This window comes from Peromyscus eremicus, chromosome 7 (assembly GCF_949786415.1).
Source record: "Peromyscus eremicus chromosome 7, PerEre_H2_v1, whole genome shotgun sequence".
NCBI classification, from domain to species: Eukaryota; Metazoa; Chordata; class Mammalia; order Rodentia; family Cricetidae; genus Peromyscus; species Peromyscus eremicus.
The window spans coordinates 103672064-103695361 of NC_081422.1; the positions used below are offsets into that span (position 1 = coordinate 103672064).

The 23298-nt window shown below is 42.9% G+C and overlaps 1 protein-coding gene across 3 annotated transcripts in view; it reads left to right on the plus strand.

The window, feature by feature from the left end:
* The window catches only part of LOC131915452 (microtubule-associated protein 4-like), a 49374-nt gene that overhangs the window by 11413 nt on the left and 14663 nt on the right, over positions 1-23298 (plus strand). For all 3 annotated transcript variants that reach the window (XM_059268730.1, XM_059268731.1, XM_059268732.1), the window contains exons 4-8: positions 16665-16771; positions 17894-18115; positions 22020-22203; positions 22788-22847; positions 22960-23252. In XM_059268730.1, the coding sequence (XP_059124713.1) occupies positions 16665-16771; positions 17894-18115; positions 22020-22203; positions 22788-22847; positions 22960-23252 (866 nt within the window). The remainder of the gene's footprint in view (positions 1-16664; positions 16772-17893; positions 18116-22019; positions 22204-22787; positions 22848-22959; positions 23253-23298) is intronic.

Genomic DNA, 23298 nt, shown 5'->3' on the forward strand with positions numbered 1-23298 from the left:
TTTACTCTCTTTTACATTTTCATGACACCTTCAAATTCGGGAAAACTTTAGCAAAAGGTTTCTTTATGTATGATGAATAGTGTTCTAGGCAGGAAAGATTTATGGACGTACATGAGGATGCCTGATCTCAATTCGTCAAAACAGGTCTTAATCGCACACCACCCATTGTTTGTAAAGGAAGCACAAGTTGGCAAGGGAGGGTGTTAAATGTGGGGTTACAGTATATACTTCTCATTAGCTGTTTCCCTGGAAACCAAGTAGAGCTAAATGACGGTACACTTGGGGACCCCGTAGATAGACCCTTCCTTTCCATGCTGAACCCTGTTCTCCTTTTTATCTAACTTCACTTCTTTTACTTCAGTTTGCTGGAGCTCATCAACTGTTTGCCAGCAGCTGGGAATGTCAGTTTACGATAGGAAATTGTCTTGGTGTGAAACTTGAAGTAATTTATAAACCCAGAATTCTAACAGTTTCAAGGCCCTTATACATAAATAAAATATGCTCAGCAGTTAAAAAAAAAGCATTTGCAATCTTAGGAGTTGCTACTATTTCACAACTAGAGAAACACCCATTTTATAATCTTTTCTTAAAAGGATGCCCTTTGTGATACGCCTTTCTTTGTTCTGTCCTCAACTCACCTTCTTGCTGCCTGGTGTTTTGGTTCCTTTGACAGTCTCCTTGCAGCCCAGATTGGCCTTAAGCTTGATACCTTCCTTCCTCTACCTCCCCAGTGCCAGAGGCTTTTCTGCCCAGATTGGCTTTTTTTGAGCATATTAGTGGAATTTACTGGGATTCTGTGTCACACAGCTGAAAATAGCTACCATTTATTAAAATTTGCTTTGCCCAGCACTGTTGTAAACTCTATTTATTTTTCAATTAACCCTCAAAACAATCCCCCCTGGCTGCTGCTATCACCTTGTTTGAAAGAAAACATCTAAATATGTTTTTGAATGTTAGTTATCTTGCATTGCCTGATATGTGGATAAATGTTAGGTAGGGGTCGAACACACAGCCTCACATGCAATTATCCAACACAGAAATAAAAGTTTCATATTATATCTCTCCTTCCAAAGAATACTAGTATTTTTTTCTTTGCCATATTGAGGCTAGAAGCCTGAGCCACACATATGCTACACAAGCACTCCATCACTGAGCTACCCTGCTTAAAGAGGTCCTTCACATTCTCTCAACTTTCACTTCACTCTCTGGCTGATAGAGCATTAGGCGAGTCAAGAAACATGGTAAAAATAAACTTCTGAATTTCACTGTTGTAGATACGTACTCACTTCATTAAAATATGAAGGTAAACAGTAAATGGGACTTTCTATTTTTCCGTGACATATCCACTGAAGACAGATAATCTCATCTATGAACAAATTCCAAGTGTTGCTCTTTGAACTGTTTAGCAATGGTCGTTATTTGTATAGGTTTACACACAAGTTAACGCCTGTTGCTTTGCAAATAGTGAACATACAGTATGATTTTGGGCATGATGGTATTTCATGTATTCATTCAATAGATACAAAATACGGTTATTACCATGTTCTAAAAGTAGGTAAGAGTCCATTGTGGTGGTGCACAGAGGCAAGCTGACCTCTGTGAGTTCAAGGCTAGCCATATCTACAAATCAAGTTCCAGAACAGCCAGGACTGTTAAACAGAGGAATCCTATCTAAAAAGCTAAAACCAAACAAACAAAAAAGTAGACACTAACATATATCCTGCATTCTTCAAGGAATTCCGGAATAGAAAGATAACAGACTAGTGAGAAACATGAGCCATTCACTGTAGGAACAAAGAAGAAAAAGGTCCTGAGTCCCTGTAGAAGAGCAAGAGTTCTGGGGTCTGAATGGGTCAGGAAGTGTTGTCAAGACTTTGCTGAGCAAAGCATTTGAGGAACTGAGTGATGGCATAGTGGCATGCAGTTGCATAGTGTATTTGAGGAAGTGGTTAAATGCTGTGGTGTGATTGGCAGAGAAGTCATTGGGGAACCAGTGAAATTGCTAAAGCCTTTTTAAGTAGAGATTAGGGGAAAGAAGATAAATTCCTAAAGGCTCTCAGGAGTCCTACGTGCCTCCATAGACAGAAGATCTTAAATTACCCTGGAAGTATTGGTGGATAGGCTTGTCTTTCTGTCTGGGTTTAGTTGGGTTATTTTCTTTTCCTTTGGTAGAAGCCATGAGAAGGTCAGAACTTTGCCTAAAAGAAGGGCATTGTCCTTCTTGGTAGACTTTTCTTTTACTTCATTTTAGTGCTTTGAGTTTACATAAATCAGATTACTGATTTCGGTTTTTTCATTCTGTCTGTTCACTTCCCAACTTTTAAATGTTAATCAGGGAGAATCATAACGTTCTTGAGTTGAACATGTACTGAGATATGTTCCTAAAATTCAGTAAAATATGGTTTTGAATATAGATATGTGTAACTATTATTATATCCAAGAAAGAAAACAGATTATAACTTTAACCTTTGGCTTATATTAGTAAGGAATACTATTGGTCATGGTAATGAAAAAAGAAAAAAATGTGCCAGCTTTTGAGAGTAATTGAAGGCTGCTTCAATTACTAACTTTCATTGTAATGATAATTTATTAGGATGGTTTCCTGGAGACAATAACAGAACAGTTGGTCAATCTGGAATATAGTGTTGCCTTGGTAACTAATGAGAATTCAGAGAAACCAACCATGGAGCATACAAAAATCCAAGGCCCTGAACAGGTTAAATATCAACTCCAGGCACAAAAAACAAACATCTGCCAGTACGTCTGGCTGTACCCACTCCCTTGGAGGATTGCCATGACATTGTATATCTGACCAAAGAGTCTTAGAAACCACCTTGTGACTAGACACAAAAATACGTGTACTTTTATCTGATTTAACCTGAATAAAGTGAACCATATGCCCAAATGGCATTCCACATCACTAGTTCTTGAACTGGAGCTGGAGGCTCAGTAATACAGCCCTGGATTTGAGGCCCCGGATTCAAATTCCAGTGCTGAAAAAAGAAAAAAAAAAAAAAAGTACCAGCTTTTGAGAATAATTGCAGGCTACTTTAATGATAGAGAAGGTCAGATCAATGATACGGAAACATTGCTGCCCACCTACCCTCCCACTAACTTTACTTATTGTTTTGAGACAGAGTCTCACCACAGAGCCCTGACTGTCCTGGAACTCACTATGTGGACTAGGCTGGCTTTGAACTCAAAGAGATCTGCCTTTCCCTGCCTCCATAGCACTTTTATAAGCAACTGTTTTATTGTTCATCTACCTCTGTGTTGGTCACCCACATGGCAGATGTGACAGGTCATCTTTCCTCGAAAGGAGCTCTCAGGAAATGCTTATAAATAGAGAATTACCCTGTAGTTCATAAATCTTCAAGAAGGAGAAGAATTTGTTGAAATTCTGAAGGACTAGTATGTTTGAGGCCGTCTTATGCTCATGAGTCCCTGTCTCAAATAAATACTAAACTATTTTTTAATTATTATTATTATTTTGTGTGCATTGGTGTTTTGCCTACATGTTTATTTGTGTGAGTCTGCGAGATCCCCTGGATCTGGCATTAGAGACAGTTGTGAGCTGCCAACATGGGTGCTGGAAATTGAACCCAGGTCCTCTGGAAGAGCAGCCAATGCTCTTTTTTTTTTTTTTTTTTTTTTTTTTTGGTTTTTTCGAGACAGGGTTTCTCTGTGTAGCTTTGCGCCTTTCCTGGAACTCACTTGGTAGCCCAGGCTGGCCTCGAACTCACAGAGATCCACCTGGCTCTGCCTCCCGAGTGCTGGGATTAAAGGCGTGCGCCACCACCGCCCGGCAGCAGCCAATGCTCTTATCTTAACCTCTGAGCCATCTCTCCAGCCCCTAAACTATTTTTCTTTGCTAATTAAGGAAACATTAAAATGGAGAGCCATATCTGATCTGAGAATGATGGTGAATATGGATAACCCTAGCACTTGGAAGGCTTGAAGCAGGAAGATACTGAGTTACAAGCCAGTATAGTCTGTGCAGTAATACCCTGTTTCAAAAGTAAATAAGTTGGCCAGGTATGGTGGCTCACATTTTTAATCCTAATGTTCAGAAGGTAGAAGCAGGCCAATTCTGTGAGTTCTAGGCCAACATGGCCTATATAGCAAGTTGCAGACCAGCCAGAGCTGTGTAGTAAGATCTTGTCTAAATTGGGGGGTGTCTGTGTGTAAATAAATAATAAATTTGAACATTCTGGAAGTGTTTGCCTTGTTGCATGAAGGCCTGAATTTGATCCCCAGAACCAGTGGAAGGAAGATGAGCAAAGTGGGGGTAAACCTGTAATTTCAGTGCTAGGGAGGTAGAAACAGGAGGACCTTGGAGTTTAGCCAGTCTAACCTAATTGCTGACCTTCCATCCATGTCAAAAGAGGTAGATGATATTCCTCAAAAGAATACTCAAGATTGTCCTCTGGCCTCCAGACATACTCATATGTACCTATGCACAAGTATTTTTATTTTTTTCAAAGAGTTGGGCTGGGGATTTATCTAAGTGGAGGAACATTTGCCTGGCAAATGCAGGACCCCCTGTTTGAAACCAGCACCAGAGTTGAGGGGACTTTTTCAAAGAGTGTGTCATCCATTAAATAAACAAGATGAGGGGTTGGAGAGATGGCTCAGCGGTTAAGAGCACTGGCTGTTCTTCCAGAGGTCCTGAGTTCAATTCCCAGCAACCACATGGTGGCTCCCAACCATCTGTAATGAGATCTGGCGCCCTCTTCTGGCATGCAGGCAGAACACTGTATACATAATAAATAAATCTTTAAAAAAAAATAAATAAATAAGCAAGATGAACTGTTTACTCAGTGGTATAGGAAGACAGGTGGTCAGAAATGAGACTTGAGCTTTTCCATTATATTTTCACATTTTGATTGTGGGCAGAACATTTTTTTTTTTTGGGATACTCTTTCTGTAAAATGAGGGGAACAGGTTATAGGAGCTGTTCAAGCATCCTATGTACACATTTCAGTGTCCTTGCAGTACTGTTTTTATAGAATGTTTTGGAAGGGATTCAGCAAATGAGATGTTTTCTTTCAGGCAGTTAGATTTTGAGAGTTAGCTTTTTTCTCGTTTTCTATTAATTAAACATTGACATGAGGTCTTAAATGGCATTGAAATTAGATCTTAAATGCATGATGGTTGTTATGTTGTCGTCTAACTGGATAAAAGTAAAAATAATTGGACTCTCAGGAGCAAATTTCCATGCCACTTTTTTCTGTAGGCATTTGATAGCCAACTCATGGCCACTGTGTTTAGAGCCATGCTGCTACCTCACTGTCATGAGGCAAAAGGGCTATTGGACATACTGCCCACTAGAACCCCATGTTTGAAAAACCTCATAGGATCTGAGTTCTGTGACACTGGTAGTCCAAAGATGACAGGAACCACAGAACTCAAAGTACCAAACTTGCATATAAGAGATGTATAGGGATTTTAGAAATGTTGTACATCCCACATGTTTGTATCAAACCAAAGAGTCCAGCCTCCCAACTCAGCCACCTGAGTCCTTAGAACTACAGGGATATATACACCACCAGTTATACTCTTAGAAGTCCTTTAGGATCCTGGTAGACTGTTTCACAGGATTGTGTGTTAGGACAAGCCAGACAACAAAATCAGCTTTGCTCCAAGCAGTGCACTATACAACAGTCTTCTAGTATAAGGTGGTCTCGCAGTCTAGGAATTTTGTTGTATGGTCACTCAGTCCTAAATGTATGATTTGTAAACTACAAAAGGCAGCAAGGGATTGTGCCTGCACTAAATGGAGGCAGTGGGTTCTAATGGGTAGGAAAATCTCCAAGCCACAGATTTGTCCCTGAGTCTAGAGATTGAAAGAAGAGCTGCTGTTAAATGTGTTTGCCCAGTCAGTCCCTGGAAAGAGCAGAGCTGGTGCAGGAGGGAGCACCCAGCTCAGGCAAGGAACCAAGAAGAAGCAGAAACAAGAGTAAAAGCACAAGTGTGATATACAATTGGACTTAAGTGTTTTATTATTAGAATACATGTTCAAAAGCCCTGTGCACTGATGTCTTTGAGAGAGAGTCTCACTATTGTAGCTCAGGCAGCCCCAAATTCCCACTGATTGACTTGCATCTGCCTCCTCAGTACTAGGATTAAGATTGTGCATAATCAAGCCTAGCATACTGATGGCTTTAAGCCCTTTATTAAACTCCCAGTAGAGATAGCAGTAGAACTCATGGGTCTTTGGAAATCCGACTCAAGTTAAGTTTTGAATTTTGTAAAGAAACAGAAATAGAGGCAGTTGGGCTGGCAAGATGGCTCAGTTGTGAAAAAGCCTTAGAACCTGAATTTGATCCCCGGAGCCAACATGGCTGAACGGAACCAACTCCTGGAAGTTAACCTTTGCCTTCTATGGTGAATGCACACACATTAAATAAATAGAGAATGAAGGGAAAGCTCCCAAGAATGGGAGTGGGCCAGTCAGCTAAGAGGAAAGTCATATACTCACAAGTGAGTTTTTGAAAGAATTTGATCGGCTGCTGTGACAGCAAAACCCACCCACCATTCCTCTAAGGAGTGAATGCCTGTCTTAATTTTAGATTAAGGTGTTTTCTTTAAGTGCAAATTTGAGCAATTTCCTGGAATCATTATTCAGGGCTTATAGCTGAGGATTGTCAAATGAGCCTTGCTTATTTTTAAAACAGTTTTTTGAGTGGGTGGATTTAGCAGGCTAAGCATAGAATCAGTTATGTGGATGTGTGGATACACATGTATCTATATCAGTGAAAGCTGAAATAATTACTGTCCTTGGTGCCTGAATTGGCACCATACTGTATTTTAAATTATAGGGCTAAACATAGTGCTAGCCAGCAGGAAATTATATTTACAGATTAACAACCAGTGGCCTTGGCATTCTCTTTCTTTTGTTCATTCTTCCTTTTCACATCTGGTAAATACGTTTAACACCCAACTGCTTGAGGAGAAAGGGGGATTGGGAGAATACAGCGCTTACCATGAATCCCGGGAACTTGTTGTGATGTCACTCAAGCTCTGTGTGAACGTGGGTGGTGTGAGAGCTCCAAGAGTGAGTGGGGGAGCAGTGGGAGAGACGATGTCGCTCCCAGACAAGCAGCCAGCCTCTCTCACTGCTGCTCTCACTGCTGCGTACGACCAGCTCTCCAAAGGCAAGCCTCTAGAGTGCGGAATGGACTCCCCAAAAGAAATCAGCCAGACCGGATTTGAATGGCAGAGGACAGAGGGTAAACTGAATGAAATCGGGCTGAATGTCAGCATGGATGGGCAGCTGAAAGACGGGCTTGTAAAGAATACCAGCTTCCTGGAGCAGAATAATAAGCTGTGCTTTTTTGAGGGGAAGCTAGACAAAGAACTCAACATCGAAGAGCCTAACAAGGCGTATCAAGCAACCTCCGGTCACCTTGAAAGCAGGTATGTGATTTCAGAAACCTGCCATCCCTCAGAGGGGAACTTAGTACACCAGAAGACAGCTGAGTTCCACCTGGGACTGACAGAGGGGCAAGACAAAGCCGCTGTAGTTCAGGGGAAGGTGGCAGGGAAGAACGGACTAGATACCAATAGCCAGCCAGATCTGAATTTTCCTGGGGCTGCTGACACCATCGCTCAGTATGGTAAGGAGCAGGAAACGAGCCCTTGGAACCCCAACTTTCACTCAGTAGCTCAGAGCCCTCAGGTCTCAAGGGCTACAACTCCAGGAAAAGAGAATGGCTTTATCTCCAGCTGTCCGGCGATTGGGGTGATGAAGGATAACTCCGAGCAGCCTAATAATCAGACCCCACTACTGGTAGCCATCACCCACCCAGGCCCCACTATTGAGCATTTGCCTACCACCAGTCCACCAGTCACTATGGTGGAATTCACTCAGGACAATTTCAATGCAGGCTTTTACGGCCCAGGCCAGAATAAAGAGTTGGAGAAATTGAGTTCGACTGAGGAGGGTCCTGTGCTTGACCAAGCCCCCCAGCAGAAAAAGGCTATGCGCAGAGCCCTGTCTGAGTGTTACCACCTCTCAGTGCCCCCAGCTGTGAACCTTGCTGAGAAGTACCCTGAGCTGCCTGCCCGAGAGGAGCTTCCTTCTGGCCTGTTGCCTCCCATCAGTAGCCCAGTACCAAGCCCTGTACCCAGGAAACTGGGAGTGGCTGCCGTGAGGCGCTCCATGACAGTGGCTGAGGAACAGTCAGCTAGCTGCAGATTGCCGAGTACTGGGGAATTGCCCAGCCTGCCTGCTTCAGAGGTACCTGCTCCTTTAACCTTCGAGGAACCAGTGGCCAAGAAGAGAGAACTGGTCCACCTCAGCAAAGACAACAGCAGCTCTGGGAAGAAGGAACTGGACACTGCTGGGCTGTATCTCCACAGTAAGCTGGAACAGATTCCTGAAGGAAGTAGCAAGGAAAGGGGACAGGAAGATACTAGTGAGACAAGAGGTGATTCCTGTCCCTTCATCTGCCAGGGAGGTGAGAAACAGCCAGGACAGACAGCTCTGGCAGGGAAGAACGAAATTGAGGTCACTGCAACCCAGAACACTCGGTCGTTGCTGTGTGAAGAGACCCCACGTGATGGTATGTTTCTAAATTTTGCCTCCTCTGGGAACCAGCAGACAGTGAGGAAAGAGCCAAAGCGATAGGTTATGGACCGTAGCGTCAGCAGCTTGTTCCTCCTGGTCTGGGACTGCCAGGGGGAAAGCTTCATTCCCGAGGCTTAAGAGAACAAAGTGAATCTGGCTGGGTCAAGACAAATGCCTGACTGTGGATGTGCGCCTACTGGGTTGGCGATGGGTGGGGGCAGGAGTGGTGGGCATTCAAAACTAGAGCTGCTTAACCTCATGCCACCCTCCCAATCCCATCCCCCATCTCCCCACCCCTCTGATCCCATTGGTTTGAACCAAGTAATTCTTGAGCTCAGACCATCCCACTGCCACTGATTGATTTACTTGCTTGAAAAAAATCTGTCACTTTGTTCAGCTTCACAGTGGGTTTATCAGTACAAACCTCTTTTATCAGCACGGTTTGGGTGGAAGCTGTTTCCCTTCTGCTTTGGAGGATGTTTTATTTTTGTTAAAGTTGAAAAGGAGCCATTTATACCTGGCTGTTTAATATTCTCCCCCTGTCTTTCATGTTTGACCCTATCCTGCCTCTAGTTTTCTCTTTGTGCTTGTATTTTGAGGATTTGTGGGAAGAAGAGGAGAAAGGAAATTGGGGAGAGGAGAGACTTGTGACCCGGCGAGCACTGAGCGCTGCCTTCTGTGCTCTCTCATTGCCTTTTCTTTCCTTCCCCTCTCCACCCCCACTGCTGGCATTGTTGGTGGTCTGAAAACGCTCCTTTTTCCCTGGGTCAAGTTGGACCACAAAGGACCATGATTCACAAGTGTGTTAATAGGGACTTAAAACACGTGTTTTTCTTTAAGCACTTTTCTAGGACCCATATTCTCTTGACTACGTTTTCATGAAATGTTTTAAATTTATAATTGGGGTGGGCATGTACCATGACTTGCAGGCAGAATCGTCTTTCCTTCCTATCTTTACATGAGTCTGGGATTGAATTCTAGGTTTGTCAGTCTTGTGTAGTAAGTGCTTTGCCGAGGAGCCATCTCAGGGCACTAGCAGGGTTTTTTTCTTTATTTTAACTGGACTGAAAAGCTTGTTTTGGTGCAGGATTGTAAGAACCCAGGTACCCTGGGCTTGTACAAACTTCTAGCAGTAGCAGGACTTACAAAGTACTCTTGGATGCGATCCTCTCCTCTTTCCTTCCATCCCCAGAAACCTGTGATGGTCATGGAGAGTTAGTGCTCTGCACCTTCCAGTCAGTAGTGAGTGAAGACTGGAATTTGTTTCTTTTAATTGTTGTTTCCTCTTCCTTTTCCTTCCTTCCTTCCTTCCTTCCTTCCTTCTTCCTTCCCCCCCTTTTGGTAGTAGGGATTAAGTTCCAGGCTCCATACATATTAGGCATTACAAAAATGGTTTTGTGCTGGGCGGTGGTGGCACATGCCTGTAGTCCCAGCACTCAGGAGGCAGAGGCAGGTGGATCTCTGTGAGTTCGAGGCTAGCCTGGTCTACAGAGCTAGTCCAGGACAGGCTCCAAAGCTACAGAGAAACCTTGTCTCGAAAAAAAACAAAAAAAGAAAAAGAAAAAGAAAGAAAGAAAGAAAGAAAGAAAGAAAGAGAAAGAAAAATGGCTTTGTAAATTACCAAAACTATTGAATTCAGTCTGTGACACTGACTGCAATCCTCTTCCAAGCCTGGCTGAATAATTTGTAAGGATTTGTTAGTTTTAGAACAGGTTCATTCTAGTTCACACTAATAGTTCTGGCAGGAAAACCATTCTGAATAACTGACAAATTCACTAAGTTATTCACCTATAAATGTCTGAATCCTGACACTAAGCTGTAAAGAGTAGTTGATTAACATGCGTACCATTTGTCAGTCACTGTCTGGGCACTAGAAATTGTCATTGTCTTTAAGCAACTAAACCACCTAGTCAAGGGCTGAAAGATTTGTGAATCATGAAACATTTTTTAGGGGGATACATTTATTCCTTTTTTTGTTTGTTTCTTTTTTTGTTTTTGGGGTTTTTTGTTGTTGTTGTTGTTGTTGTTATTGTTGTTTTGTTTATTGGTTTTTGGTTTTTCGAGACAGAGTTTCTCTGTGTAGCTTTGTACCTTTCCTGGAACTCACTCTGCAGCCCAGGCTGGCCTCAAACTCACAAAGATCCGCCTGCCTCTGCCTCCCGAGTGCTGGGATTAAAGGCATGGCTTAATCCTGGTTTTTAAAAATAGGATTGCTGACAGTTCAGAGGTAAAGACTTCCAGATAAAGGAACTCATGTAAACAAAGACTTGAAGCCAGGAGGGTGTGGAAGTACATGCCTCTAATTCTAGCACTTGAGGCTGAGGCAGGAGAATTTCTATGAGTTAAATATTAATCTGGATTACAGAGTGAGAGCATAGCAAAGAGAGAAGCAGTGGGAAGGAGAAGGTAGTTCAAAACTTTGGCTTTGTTCGTTTTAAGTAGGGCATAGGAGAATCTCATGGTAGCTAATGTGTGTCTCTGGGGGTTCTCCGATGCTCCCTATACATATGCTCCTCCTCACCCACCCACCCCCATCTGCAAAATACTTTGTTGTCATCTAGGGGAAAAGTGGGGAAACTACTTGGAAATGGATATCCAGTCTTTCTAAGTTTGAAATGATGTTCTGAGAAATTTCTTGATTGCTACCTACTATGTCCCCTGCTGGTGACAGCAGATAACCCAGCCCAAGGTATATATGGGAAGACTGCTGTCCCTAGTAGCTAGGATGAACGGGAAGAGGTAAGACAACTTTAATTTCCTGCCTGATGACTTAGTGGCTCAGGAGGCTGAGGCAGGGGGATGGCAAATTTAAGGCCATCCTGGTTTACAGTAAAGTTTAAGGCTAGCTTAGAAAGCTTAGTGATAAATACAAAAATTACAAAAAGTACAAAATGTAGGTTGCATCTAACAACCAGAGCATGCATTAGAAAAGCCTTCAGTATGCAGATGTGAGAGAAGACAGGTGCTATGTAAATTAATTCAAAAAGGATCAGAGCTTACGTGGTGCAGAGCTGTTTCCCCAGCTCGATAGCTCACTTCCACTCTCAGGAATGCTTTTTTTTCCCTTAACAAACTGTCTTTATTTCTAGCTCTTAAAAAAAAAAAAAAAAACTACCAAAAAGGCCAGAGGATGTGTCTAGTGATAAAGAACTTGTCCAGTATGTGTGAGATCCTGGGTTCAATCCCCAGTATTTCAAAAGGAAAACAAAACTGGAAAAGCTGTAATTATAACCAGACTAGGATGGATGTGCTGGTGCTTGCCTTGAGGCATGCAGATGCAAGGTCAAGGGCATTCTGGTCTACACAGCCCGTTCCTGGACAGCCAGGGCTGCTTGGAGAGATCCTGTCTCAAAAAAATGAGAAATGGAGGGGAAAACAAAACAAACAGGCAGTATAGAAACTGGTTAGGATAGGTGTGTGTGAGGGCGATTGCTGGGATTCTAAGCCTAGTTTTTCAAGCTAGTAGTACGAACGTTGGAAAGGTCATTGGAACAGCCCTGCGAAGGGGTTGATGTAATGAATCCTCTTTCAGACATTGTTCTGTGAAACATTGGCAACATTTGGCAGTAGTGCCTAGCATGGATACCTCAGAGGCGAGGAGGAGCTCCTCTATGAAAGTCACATGGGGGGGGACAGTAGTTTATGTGTACAGATGGAGACACACATAGAAGCAGTAAGACTACATGAAGTGTCTGTGTTGTTTACTGAAAACCCTGTGCTGCAAGTCTCATTAGCTTCTACAGAAGTAGTGTCAGACTGGTACTGTTCAGTTTGCATCAGTTTCTCCTCCTCCTCCTCTTCTTCCTCCTTTTTTTTTGGGTTTTTTTTTTGGGGGGGGGGTTTGGTTTTTTGAGACAGGGTTTCTCTGGGTAGTTTTGGTGCCTGTCCTGGATCTCGCTCTGTAGAAAAGGCTGGCCTCCTGAGTGCTGGGATTAAAGGCGTGTGTGTGCCACCACTTCCTGGCTTCTTCTCTTTTTTTGACTAGAACTACATATGGCTCAAACATATACTCTAAAATATTCAACATTACTAAACCTCCTATCAAGATAAGATTATATTGAGTCATCTTTTCCTGCTCCTCTTTTATAAACAAAACTATATATACTCCAGACATAGCTTTGTGGTATAATGGTTCTATAAAGGAACCTGAAAGTTTGTGAATCTCTGGACCTATGGAATAGTGCAGTGGGTTCCCAGTCATGTTTCTTTATTTCTGCTGAACCACTGGAGAGGCCTGCACCTAGAATTCTAGCAAGTAGGCAATAATAATAACAGTAGAAGCAGTAGTAAGAAGAAAAAGGAGAAGAAGAGGAGAATGAAAAGAGACGGGTCCAGTCTGTCTTGAAGAAGGACTAGAAAGAGCTGATGAGACTGCTCAGTAAGTAAAGCCTCAGCACACCTGGGTTTCACTCTTCTAGAATGAAGGCAGAGAACAGACACCTAAAATTGTCACCTGACCTCTACATGTACACTTTGGTACTCCCTGCCATATACTCAATAAATTGGGTGAGGTTTTTTTTTGTTGTTTGTTTGTTTTTGATAAGAACAAAAGAAGCCTAGTGAAGTCCTGTTTTCCTGCATATACCCAGCACTGGACAATCCACCTGTGTTGGGAGTGCTTATGACACATTGTCTGCTCCATACTCAGCAGAAGCAGCTGTTGACCTTACCCATCCACAATGGTATCAGTTGCAGGGATGCCCACCCATCCCCTGCCATCATCAAGTAATGGCATTATGAATATGTATAAGCTGCTTATCTGCCAGTCCTCTATACCCAGAGGCAGGATAAGAGCATTGGCTGCTCTTCCAGAGATCCTGGGTTCAATTCCCAGCACCCACATGGTGGCACACAACTGTCTATAAGTGTAGCCCCATGGGATCAGATGTCCTTTTCTGGTGTGCAGATGTACATTCAGAGAAAACACCCATATACACAAAATATATAAGTCTTTTAAAAAATCTAAAACAATAAAAATGTGTTACAATCAGAGAATCAGAGATGGGGATATATATAGCTCAGTGGTAGAGCACTTGCCCTGGTTTCATCCTTAAGGGGTATCAGTGAACCTGGCAAATGAGTAAAAATTACTCAGTTTAATCATTTGAATAATAGTGAAAAATAGACTGGAAAAAAAATATCAGATTCTCCAAATGACAAGGGAAACTAATGAAAAAACCTGGGCATTGATTGCTACTACCTTCTGTTCCAAGAAATCATCAAATGTACCAAATTAGGCAAAAGATAGTAGCATAAAAATTCAAGAAACTAAGCCAGGTGTGGTGGCACATGCCTTTTATCCCAGCACTCAGGAGGCAGGTAGATCTCTTGAGTTCAGTTCGAGGCCAGCCTGGTCTACAAAGCTAGTTCCAGGACAGCCAAGACTATTAGACAAAGAAGCCCTGTCTTGAAAAACAAAACAAATAAACTGAACTGAAAATTCCAAACACATGAAAAATGTTCAAACATTTCATAGCTAAACTCGTGTTTTCAAGTTAACAGGAACTTTTAGAAACAAAGATAAAGATCTTGAAAGCAGCAGGAAGGTACTGAGCACTCTTTCAGGGAATGAATGACAGCGTGGTTCTGACAGAAACCGGAGCACATGCAATGCAGGAGCAGGTATTTTCTCAGGGCTAACAGGAAATCAGTAACAATGGCTAACAGTGATGGCAAAGCTGTCCAGGTATAGAAGAGACACAAATTCTTTTTAGAGTTTATTTCAAGGACAAATAAGAACATTTGTATCTTGTGGACAGACCCTTGGAAACAGCTAACAGAAAATCTCCCAAAAGGTGAGATGAGATGTAACAGAAGGGGGCTTTGGATTTGGAATTTCAACAATGGAAGAACAACAGTAGATAAAAAGGCATAAATATTATAGACTATCCTCCTAATGAGTTTTTAAACCACATTTGATTAACAGAGCAAAAACTCTAGTATTACCTGATATGAAGCTTAAAATATGAATAAGAAATAAATCTGACACCTTTTATGCCCATGTGTTGGTGTGTGTGCAAGTGCATATTACATATTTATGTGGAGGCCTGAGAACAACCTTAGGTGCCATCCTCAGGAACACTATCCACCTCCTTTGAAACAGGGTCTCTAGTTGCCCTGAAGCTCACCATTGGGCTAGGCTGCCTGGCCAGTTTCTACTTCCCTAGCACTGGAATTACAAGCAGGCATTTCCCCATGGATTGTAGGGACCAAACACAGGTCTCCATGGACCTGCTTTACAAACTACTGAGCTATCTCCACAGCCCTAGGACATTGTATTTTAAAGTGGGGTTAGGTGTTCAGAATAGAGCTCAGCAGTCATGTGTTTGCCTAGAATGTTCGAGTCATAAGTTCCACTGCAGAAAATCAAAGTAAAGTGGGGGTAGGTCACGGATCGTAAGTGGAAATCAAAGTTCGGTAGTTTATTCTATTGTTCTGTCTCTATTGCTGTTAGTGCTAGATGCCAGTACTTACAGCAACTACTGAGCAGCTGTACAAAGCAATGAATTTCTAAACTTTTTTAAAAATTTTGAAAGATATTCGTATAGTCCATATGATAGCAAGAAAAGAGGATCCAAGATAAGAACTCTCAACTTTTTGTCTTTTCTTTCTTCAAGATTTGTTTATTTTTTTTATTTCATGGGTGTTTTCTGCCTATATGTCACTATATGTGTATGCAGTGCCTGTGGATCCCCCAGAACTAGATCTATATGCTATAACATGGGTGCTAGGAATCAAATGTAGGTCTCTGCAAGAAAGGTCGGTGCTCTTAACCTTTGAGATATCTCCAACCCTTCCCGTTTGGTTTTTGAGACTGGATCTCCTATAGCTGACCTTGAACTCTGACTGCTACTGTCTCCCCAGTATTAGAATTATAGGCATTGTGCTACTGTGCCTGGCTCACCTTTTCTTGTTTTCAAAAGACATTAGTATTTCTAAGACCTATTTTCTTATTCTTTCAACACTTTTTCTTTTGGATTGTTAACCTTACAAGACTTATTGATAACTGGGCCTAGGCGTAATGGCTGAGGCCTGTAATCACATCTTTTATCAGACTGAGGTAAGAGGATCAGGAGTTCAAGACCAGCGTCTGTTATATGAGAGTCTGTCTTCAAAAAAAGAAGCAAGCCACAGGGCATGCAGCTCAATTGGTAGCATGCTTATCCAGCATCCTAAAAGCCTAGGTTTGCACCACATAAACTTGATATAGCAGTACAATTCTGTAATCTTAGCACTTAGAAGTTGGAGACAGGAAATTCAGAATCATCTTCATATATGCAGTGATTTCCAGGCCAACCCTGGCTACACGAGATCCTGTAACAAGAAAGAGTCCCTGATTTGCAGGAGTTATTCATATAATCTCTTTGTATTTGAGATGAGGCTCAATTATCTTCTTTTGTTTGGCAATTGCCTTTTGGATTTTATGACTTTGCTTTTCTTTAGTTGTAGTTTTTGTGGTTCTGGATTTTGTACCAGTCAAAAACCCTCCACATTCATAGTGCTTCCAGGCAAGGCTCATATTGGCATCTGAAGTACCTCCGCTATGGAGAGGAGTTATGCTAGCTTGGGCTTATGACTTTATTTTCTGTGGATCTCAGCCTTGTTGGGAATCTAGGTCACTGTTAGAACTGGAGCAGCCTAATCTCACACTCTCTGTAAGTAGTTCTCTACAGGGAAAGGAAGTAAGGCCAGACATTGAATGAGCTGGCTCTTGCCCCATCTCTCAGCAACCTTTATTCCAGGGATAGACTATAGCAGAAGAGATTTTTGTCCCCTTTGTTCTCAGGGAGTAGGTGTTTGGGTGACAGAAGCTCTTTGTTGGTGTCAAGGGAAAGGAGACCAAACTTTAAGGACTGTTTCCTTCCACCAATCATCAAGGCAACCCCTCCTTAGATTGCTTCAGCACAGGACAAGTGCTCCTAGAACTTCTGTGATCGCAGGGAGAGTGCAGGGCAGTGTCCATCCTCAACGGCATCGCCCTTCGGGACTCTTCAGAATGGAGTCACGGCTCTCTCAGCTGAGCCATGTATGTTTAAAATAGTTTTAAAACACATTTGCTTAGGATAATTCTCATTGACTCTCCACTCTTTAGGAATAACCAGGCAAGAAGAAGGAAAGGCTGCTGTGGGTGTGACAGGAAATGACATCACTACCCCACCAAACAAGGAGCTACCACCAAGCCCAGAAAAGAAAGCAAAGGTAGGTGCTTAAATGAGTGGTAGTAATCTTCTTCTGTAATTTTTAAAATCAGGACCTTCTGCTGTTATTGCTTGAATCATGAATGCAGTGTCTTTTTTTCTGAGCTATCTTGTCTTTCTTCAAATTTAGATGTTCTTAGAAAATATATTCCTATTTTCTCACATGGCCTATCCCAAATGTTAAAATCTCTTTCTTGCCTTTGCACTTTTATAGTATATCTGTTTAAAATGTTCATTACATATTTGTTTTCTGTGCTGGAGTTTGACCCTAGGGTTTTGTGCTGTCTACGCAAGCACTCTGCTACTGTGCCCATGGCTTTTTCAGACCGGGTCTTGACATGCTCACCATAGTCAATGTATAAATGACTTACCTTACTAACATCAAAAAGCAATTGTAGACTTATCTGAAATCTGTTTATGAAAAGGAAATGAAGGTTTTCCAGATAGTTAATAGGTTCAAAACTTCCTCTTGTACTTCATAAACACATAGGCACCACATTTTAGGTACAGTTATGCTGTCTTGTCAAGACATAGGTAAGAAATCAGGGTGTGGTGCCTGTACCTGTAATCTTAGCAGTTTGGAAGCCGGAGGCTAGAGGATCTTGAGCTGTATGCCATCCTGGGTAACACAGCTAGATCCTATTTTAAAAAAAAGAAAAAAATGAAGTAAGATCCAGTCAATATTGATTTAATCACTTGCTGATGCCTTTATTTATAGAGTTCTTACAGCCACCAAATGTTAACAAATGACAAAGCTATTATTAAATTAAATTGTTTAGAAACCAAACTGCTGGAATTGGTCCCTGTGATTGAGAAGCATTTCCACAGACCTGAAAGTGTAGCTCAGTAGTTAGAGCATGTGCTTAGCATGTCTAAGACCTTGGGTTCAACTAAGAATAAAGAAGAAAATTACAGTTTCTATCTCCATCTTGGTATCACTTTGCTTTTTACTGAGCTCAGAAGAAAGGAATGCTAATTTTCAGTTGCATCAATCCTCATTGCTTATAATTTTACTTTGAATTGTGCAATTTATACTTTATTTTAATTTGTTTTTATTCTTGTCTGTGTGTTTGATGTTCTTTAAAAATTAAAAATTAAAAATTAAACAACCATCAACCTAAAGCCTTTGGTCACCACTCAACCTGCCAAGACTTCAACATCGAAAGCCAAAACACAGCCCACTTCTCTCCCTAAGCAACCAGCTCCCACCACTTCTGGGGGGTTGAATAAAAAACCCATGAGCCTGGCTTCAGGCTCCGTACCAGCTGCCCCACCCAAACGCCCTGCTGCTGCCACTGCTACTGCCAGGCCTTCCACCCTACCTGGAAGAGACGTGAAACCAAAGGTGAGTAGCCACCCATGTCTGTGCCAGGAAAAGATGCCCTCTGAGCTTCAGGTCAATACACCGGCTCTGTTGCTGCAGATGATGAACTGGTGGACCTGAGGAAGGGCAGGAGAAGGGGAAATAGGTGCTTTGAACGGCCGTGGGTGCCCATCGGTGAGGTCATAGCACTTGAAAACCTTTTATTCTTTTTACCGTTGTCTGACCTGGTCAGAAGCAATGTTCCTTCTACTTTCATTCTTTTGTCGGCGGCGGCGGCGGCGGCGGCGCCCCCCCCCCCCCCCCCCCAAGACAGGGTTTCTTTGTGTGGCCCTGGCTGCCCCAGAACTTGCTCTGTAGACCGGGCTGGCTTCCACTCAGAACTCAGAGAGAGATCTGCCTGCCTCCACCTCTGAGTGCTGGGATTAAAGGTGTGCACCACCACTGCTTAGCTTCTTGCTTTTTCTTAACTGTTCCCTACTCTTCACCTAGTTATGTACTCTCATCAGTTTGCTAGACTTCACAGACTAATCAGATATTGTTTTAGGTGGGTCACAATTTTTATTTCCAATTCAATTATTTGCTTTTCTCTTTAATCACCCTTTAGAATAAAGTTTCCTCGTTACTTAGCAACATGCTGACCTTTCCAGCTGAGCTCAACAGGGTCCAGGATCATGTGACACCTTCCCTTGCTTCCAGCTGTAGGCCACTTGTCATTGGGCTACTTGTGATGTTCATCCTTCCAGTTCCCAGTTAGTGCTGTCCTTGCTTTCAGATATTCCTGGAGGAGGAGGAGGAGGAGGAGGAGGAGGAGGAGGAGGAGGAGGAGGAGGAGGGAGGAGGGGGAGGAGGAGGAGGAGGAGGAGGAGGAGGAGGAGGAGGAGGAGGAGGAGGGGGAGGAGGAGGAGAGGCTGAAGCCTGTAGCTGCTACTGCCTTCCCTGCGTTCTTGTTCTATTTGAGAAGAGCCTTTAGCCTAGCTCCTTATCTTCAAATTCATGGTGGGAAAGGGTTCCCATGTTCAGGTGATAGTGCTCTACTTGAAGTCACCCTAGGGATTGTAGTCTTAAACTGGAACCCTGGCTAAGAAGCTCAGAAATCCTGTCAGAGTAGAAATGGTGTTGTCTCATAGGCTTTCTTTCTGAACATTATCTGGTTGGCTCCCATTCTGATCTTTAGAAAACGATTTAATTAAGAGGGTAGAAGGAAGGTGACTGGCATCCTGGATAGTAGGTCCTCACTAAGGCTTTTGAACAGTGCTCCTGACGAGGAAAAGGAGGCTGCAGCGATGTGGAAGTGTGTAAGTGTACTAGACTAGTTTCTTTTCTCTTCTCTCTTGGTTTTCCAATACAGGGTTTCTCTGTGTAGCCTTGGCTGTCCTGAAACTCTGTAGACCAGGCTGGCCTCGAACTCACAGAGATCAGCCTGCCTCTGTCCTCCAAGTGCTGGGATTAAAGGCCACCACTGCCTTTTAAAGGATTGAGCTACCACTGCCTGGCTATATACTAGTTTTTTGATACATTTAATTCCTTGGATATTCTCAACCATCCATAATATAAATATTGCTAACTTCATTTTTTAATTCTGGAAGTTTAAGCTCAGTCAAGTTGCCTTCCTAAATAAAGTCCATGCCAGTAAGTGACAGAGGCAAGGTTTGAGCCTAGGTCTAACCACATTCTGATGTTCGAGCCCCTACAGCACTGTTTTATTATGGCTTTTGCTATGTGGTGTTTCAACAGCAGTTTTATAGGCAACTGGCTTAAAGATGTTTAACCAAGCCCAGCGTGCAGGAGGTTGAGGTGGGAAGGGTTATGAGTTCCAGGCTAATTTGAGCTACATAGCTTAAAAGAGTGACCAGTATTATAAGTGTTCCTCTTGTTTGTCTTTCAGATAAAGATAAATTAAAACATTTTAAGATGCACTGAAGTCTAGTTAGGCCATTTTTTCCCTTAAAGTAGTAGATTTACAGAAGCATACTGTAAACGGAAAATGGAAAACCTGTTTAGAAAATGAAATGAGAACCAACAATTTAACTGTGGCTAAAAGAGCAGTCTATCCCAGCAACTTTTGAGGTCTGATAGAAATAATAAGACTCTGTTAGATTGTTCTTTTTTTTTTAAGATTTCTTAATCATAGTTATAATGTTTGCTTTGGTCCTCAAAATGTTTTGTTTTGCCGGGCGGTGGTGGCGCATGCCTTTAATCCCAGCACTCGAGAGGCAGAGGCAGGCGGATCTCTGTGAGTTCAAGGCCAGCCTGGGCTACAGAGGGAGTTCCAGGACAGGCTCCAAAGCTACAGAGAAACCCTGTCTTGAAAAAACCGAAAAAAAAAAAAAAAGTTTTGTTTTGTTTTGTGACAAAGACTCACTGTGTAGCTCTGGCAAGCCTGGAACACACTATATAGAGCAGACTGGCGCCAGACTAATAGAGATCTAACTATGCTCTACCTGGTCCTCATTTCTTGAACAGGGTCTGGAGAGATGGCTCAGGGATTAACGAGTGCATGCTATTCTTCAGAAGCATCCACATTGGGTCTCTGGAGGCACCTACACATACATCACACACACAACACACACACACACACACACACATCACACACACAAACACACACACACACACACACACACACACACACACACACACACACACACACGCGCCCGCTGGTGAAATGGTTCAGTGGTTAGGAGCACTTGTTGCTTTTGAGAGAACCTCAGTTCAGTTCTCAGGACTAACATAAATGGCTTATAACCATCTGTTCCTCCAGTTCCAGGGGGTCTGCAGCCCTCTTCTCACTTTCCATGGATATCAAGCATGTATATGGTGCACATACGTACATTCAGGCAAAGCATTCATACCCCTAAAATACATAAATCTAAAAGAAATCATAGTAAAATTTCAGAGCAAACTGAAAAGGATGCAGCAGGTTCCTCATTCTGACCTTGAGGTTCTCCATAGGCAGTTAGACTTGATTTGATAGGATACTAACTCATAATTCTATTTTTATTATTATTTTTGTTTGGTTTTTGAGACAGAGATTGTTTGTGTAGCCCTGACTGTTCTGGAACTCGCTCTGTAGACCAGGCTGTTTGTGTCTTTTGGTTTCTCTTTTCTCCCCCTCCCCGCCATCATTAATTTCTAACACTACCTTAACTGACGCTGATTTGAGCGTTGTCCTGTGCCTGATGTTGGTTACGCGTGACCCTTTTTGTCGTCTCTCTTCTGTCTTCCCATGCTCAAATTCCCTACTACCACATCATCAAAACTGGGCTGCAGCAATGCTGTTTTCTGATCTTTGTTCAGATAAAGAAGTAATCCGTACGTGGACCCAGTGATCTTCCCAAGCACACACTGTGCCTTAGGAACCAGACTCAGGCTACAAGCTCAGGCTCTCACTCAGATTTGACTGGTAGCTACTCACCTGCAAGAGTGCTGTTCTGTCCCACTGCTCTGGGTAAATGCTAACCAAGAGAATGGCTAAACATAACTTTTAGCTTCTGGTTCATATGTTTATTAAATCTTACCAGGAAAAAATTGGTTGGTAAGAAACATCCTTTGAGGTTACACTTCCAGTGGATTGATGGAGACTGACTCCCATCTCCTAATCCTACCTGGCCACTTGCTCTGGAGGTCTTTCTTGTTTTGTTTTTGTTTTGTGGTCTCTATCTGTGGATAAGTCTGTTCTGGAACTCACTGTGTAGCTTGTGCTAGCCTCAAACTCAGAAGTCTTCTTACCCTAAGGCCTTCCAAGTGTGCTGATATCACAAGCATCAAACACCTTGCCCAAATTATCTAGATTACTTGACTTAGAACCATATATTTTCTAGTTACTCACTGCAGAGTCCATAGTGTCTTCTATTTTCTGGGCATGCTTATAAAACCCTATGGAGCCATCACTGACCTGCAGCTCTTACCTCCACTTTCCCATTTCCAGCCAGTTACGGAGGCTAAGATTTCTGAAAAGCGGACCTCACCTTCCAAGCCTGCATCCACCCCAGCCCTCAGACCTGGACCTAAAACCACACCAACTGTCTCAAAAGCCACATCTCCCTCAACTCTTGTTTCCACTGGGCCAAGCAGTAGAAGTCCTGCCACACCTCTGCCTAAGAGGCCCATCTGTGAGTATTACATAGTCTTCCTCCCATGGGAAGCAGTGGGAAGAGAATAGGCCTTTCCCTTTGCTTCTGGCTGTAGCACTGACAGTATAGTGATTTGTTTATGCAACAACCCTCAGTGTTAGGTACCTTGTACAGTGGTAGCCAGGCAGGCCCTGGGTTTAACAAGCCCTCACCACTGAGTGAGCTTAGCAGCTGTATGTATCAGAAAAATCTTGAGCAAAGGTGATGCTTGTGAATTCTCAGATGAGTTAGTTACTCCTTTGTTAGTGACTCCATAGAGTGTGTCCATGAGTCCAGCATCATGGTAAAACACTTCCAGTGTGTGCGAGGCCCTAGGTTTAGTCTCCACCATGCAAAAAAGAGATAAGCTACTTCGCATAAGTCATTATTGAGACTGATGAAAACGAGATGCAGTGCTGGCCTTGTTTACTGTGAGCACACAGTCTTCATGTGACTATGCAATTTTTGTACTATGTCCCAGATAGAAGCACAGTCACTAGCTCAAAGTAGGCATTCTGTAATTGTCAAATGAATGATGAATCTCAGCAGGTCATCTTGTTAAGTATACTACTTTGTTTGTGCAGCCACTAAAACAGAGGGAAAACCTGCTGATGTCAAAAGGATGACTGCCAAGTCTGCACCAGGTAATACCCAGTTTACCTAACGCCTCATAGAGCCCAGTGAGCCTGCCCTCCCTCCCCAACTCTAAGACTCCCCTTTTCCCATGAACTCCTGCTACTTCTCATTTCTTTGCAGCTGACTTGAGTCGCTCAAAGACCACCTCTACCAGTTCTGTGAAGAGAAACACCACTCCCACTGGGCCAGCACCCCCAGGAGGGACGACTTCCACCCGAGTCAAGCCCACATCTGTACCTTCCCGGTCTTCTGTGGCAGTTTCTGTGGACAAGAAGCCCACCTCGGCTAAGCCTAGTTCTTCTGCTCCCAGGCTGAGCCGCCTGACCACCACTGCCTCTGCCCCTGATCTGAAGAATGTTCGCTCCAAGATTGGCTCTACAGAAAATATCAAGCACCAGCCTGGAGGAGGCCGGGTGAGTCCAGGAGCTGGGGAATCTTAGCTTGTTGGCTTCTGCTTCT